This window comes from Microtus ochrogaster, chromosome 10 (genome assembly GCF_000317375.1).
Source record: "Microtus ochrogaster isolate Prairie Vole_2 chromosome 10, MicOch1.0, whole genome shotgun sequence".
Classification (NCBI taxonomy): Eukaryota; Metazoa; Chordata; class Mammalia; order Rodentia; family Cricetidae; genus Microtus; species Microtus ochrogaster.
The window spans coordinates 59,488,219-59,489,104 of NC_022016.1; the positions used below are offsets into that span (position 1 = coordinate 59,488,219).

The window sequence follows — 886 nt, forward strand, 5'->3', positions numbered from 1 at the left end:
AGAAGGGAGAGAGTGTGAAAAGATGGAAAAGAAACTCTCAGGCTGAGAAGGAAAGCATGAGAGATGGAGGGCAAGGAAATTTTATTTCTACAAAGGAATCCAAGTGTCTGTTCTACGAGGATCGCGTTTTCCAGCTTTCTTGTTCCTCGGACATGAGACTGCTTCCAGCACGCCACCATTAAACGCTCTCTACCTTCCCCCTACAGAAGTCAAAGAGCCACACTGCCCATTTACTTCCGAAAGCCACTTTAGTTTCAGTTATGAATATTGACACCACATGAAACAGACCATTGGATGCATCATCAGGAAAGTACAGGTATCACAAAATGTCCCAAAAGAAAATCAGATGATAAAAACAACAATAAAAAAATAATACAACACAAAACCAAACGAAAGAGTGGCAGATATTTACAGCCTCCATCTGCAGTGGAACCCGGGCTCTACTTTCAGCGGAACACAAAATCAGAGATGTGCACTTCTCGATTGGGGGGGGGGTCACAGATGGAGCTGGTGCCAGCCAGTTTGGGGGGAGACATTCATTCTAAGAAGGGAGAAATGCACAGTTAGCCACCCTCTGGGACTGGGACCAAGGACAGCTCTTCCCGCTGAACTGCTACTACCGATGACAACGGCAAATGACCCAGTCTTATAGAAAGGACTCGTCACTACAGTTAAGACGGACTAGCCAGGTACAGGCACTGGGTCTGGGGGAGCAGAGGCGGATGGACACAGTCAGGTGAGGGACATTTGTCGCTGTGAGGTCAGAGGGGAAGCAGGGCTCCACGGCTGGAAGCTGCTGCTAACAAGTCTTCTAATAATCCTAAAGAGAAAGAAACACAAGTCATGGCACACTCAGAGCCTGGTTTGAGCAAATGTGCGTGTGTGT

General features: G+C 47.5%; 1 protein-coding gene across 4 annotated transcripts in view; it reads right to left on the bottom strand.

Moving 5' to 3' along the window:
• Positions 1-229: 229 nt before the first annotated feature.
• Meaf6 (MYST/Esa1 associated factor 6) overlaps positions 230-886 on the bottom strand; it is a 22,489-nt gene continuing 21,832 nt past the window's right edge. For all 4 annotated transcript variants that reach the window (XR_001229041.2, XR_258404.3, XM_005353259.3 and 1 more), the window contains one exon: positions 230-820. Coding sequence is in view for 2 of the 4 variants with exons in the window: in XM_005353259.3 (XP_005353316.1) it covers positions 812-820 (9 nt within the window). In the remaining 2 variants the exon portion in view is untranslated. The remainder of the gene's footprint in view (positions 821-886) is intronic.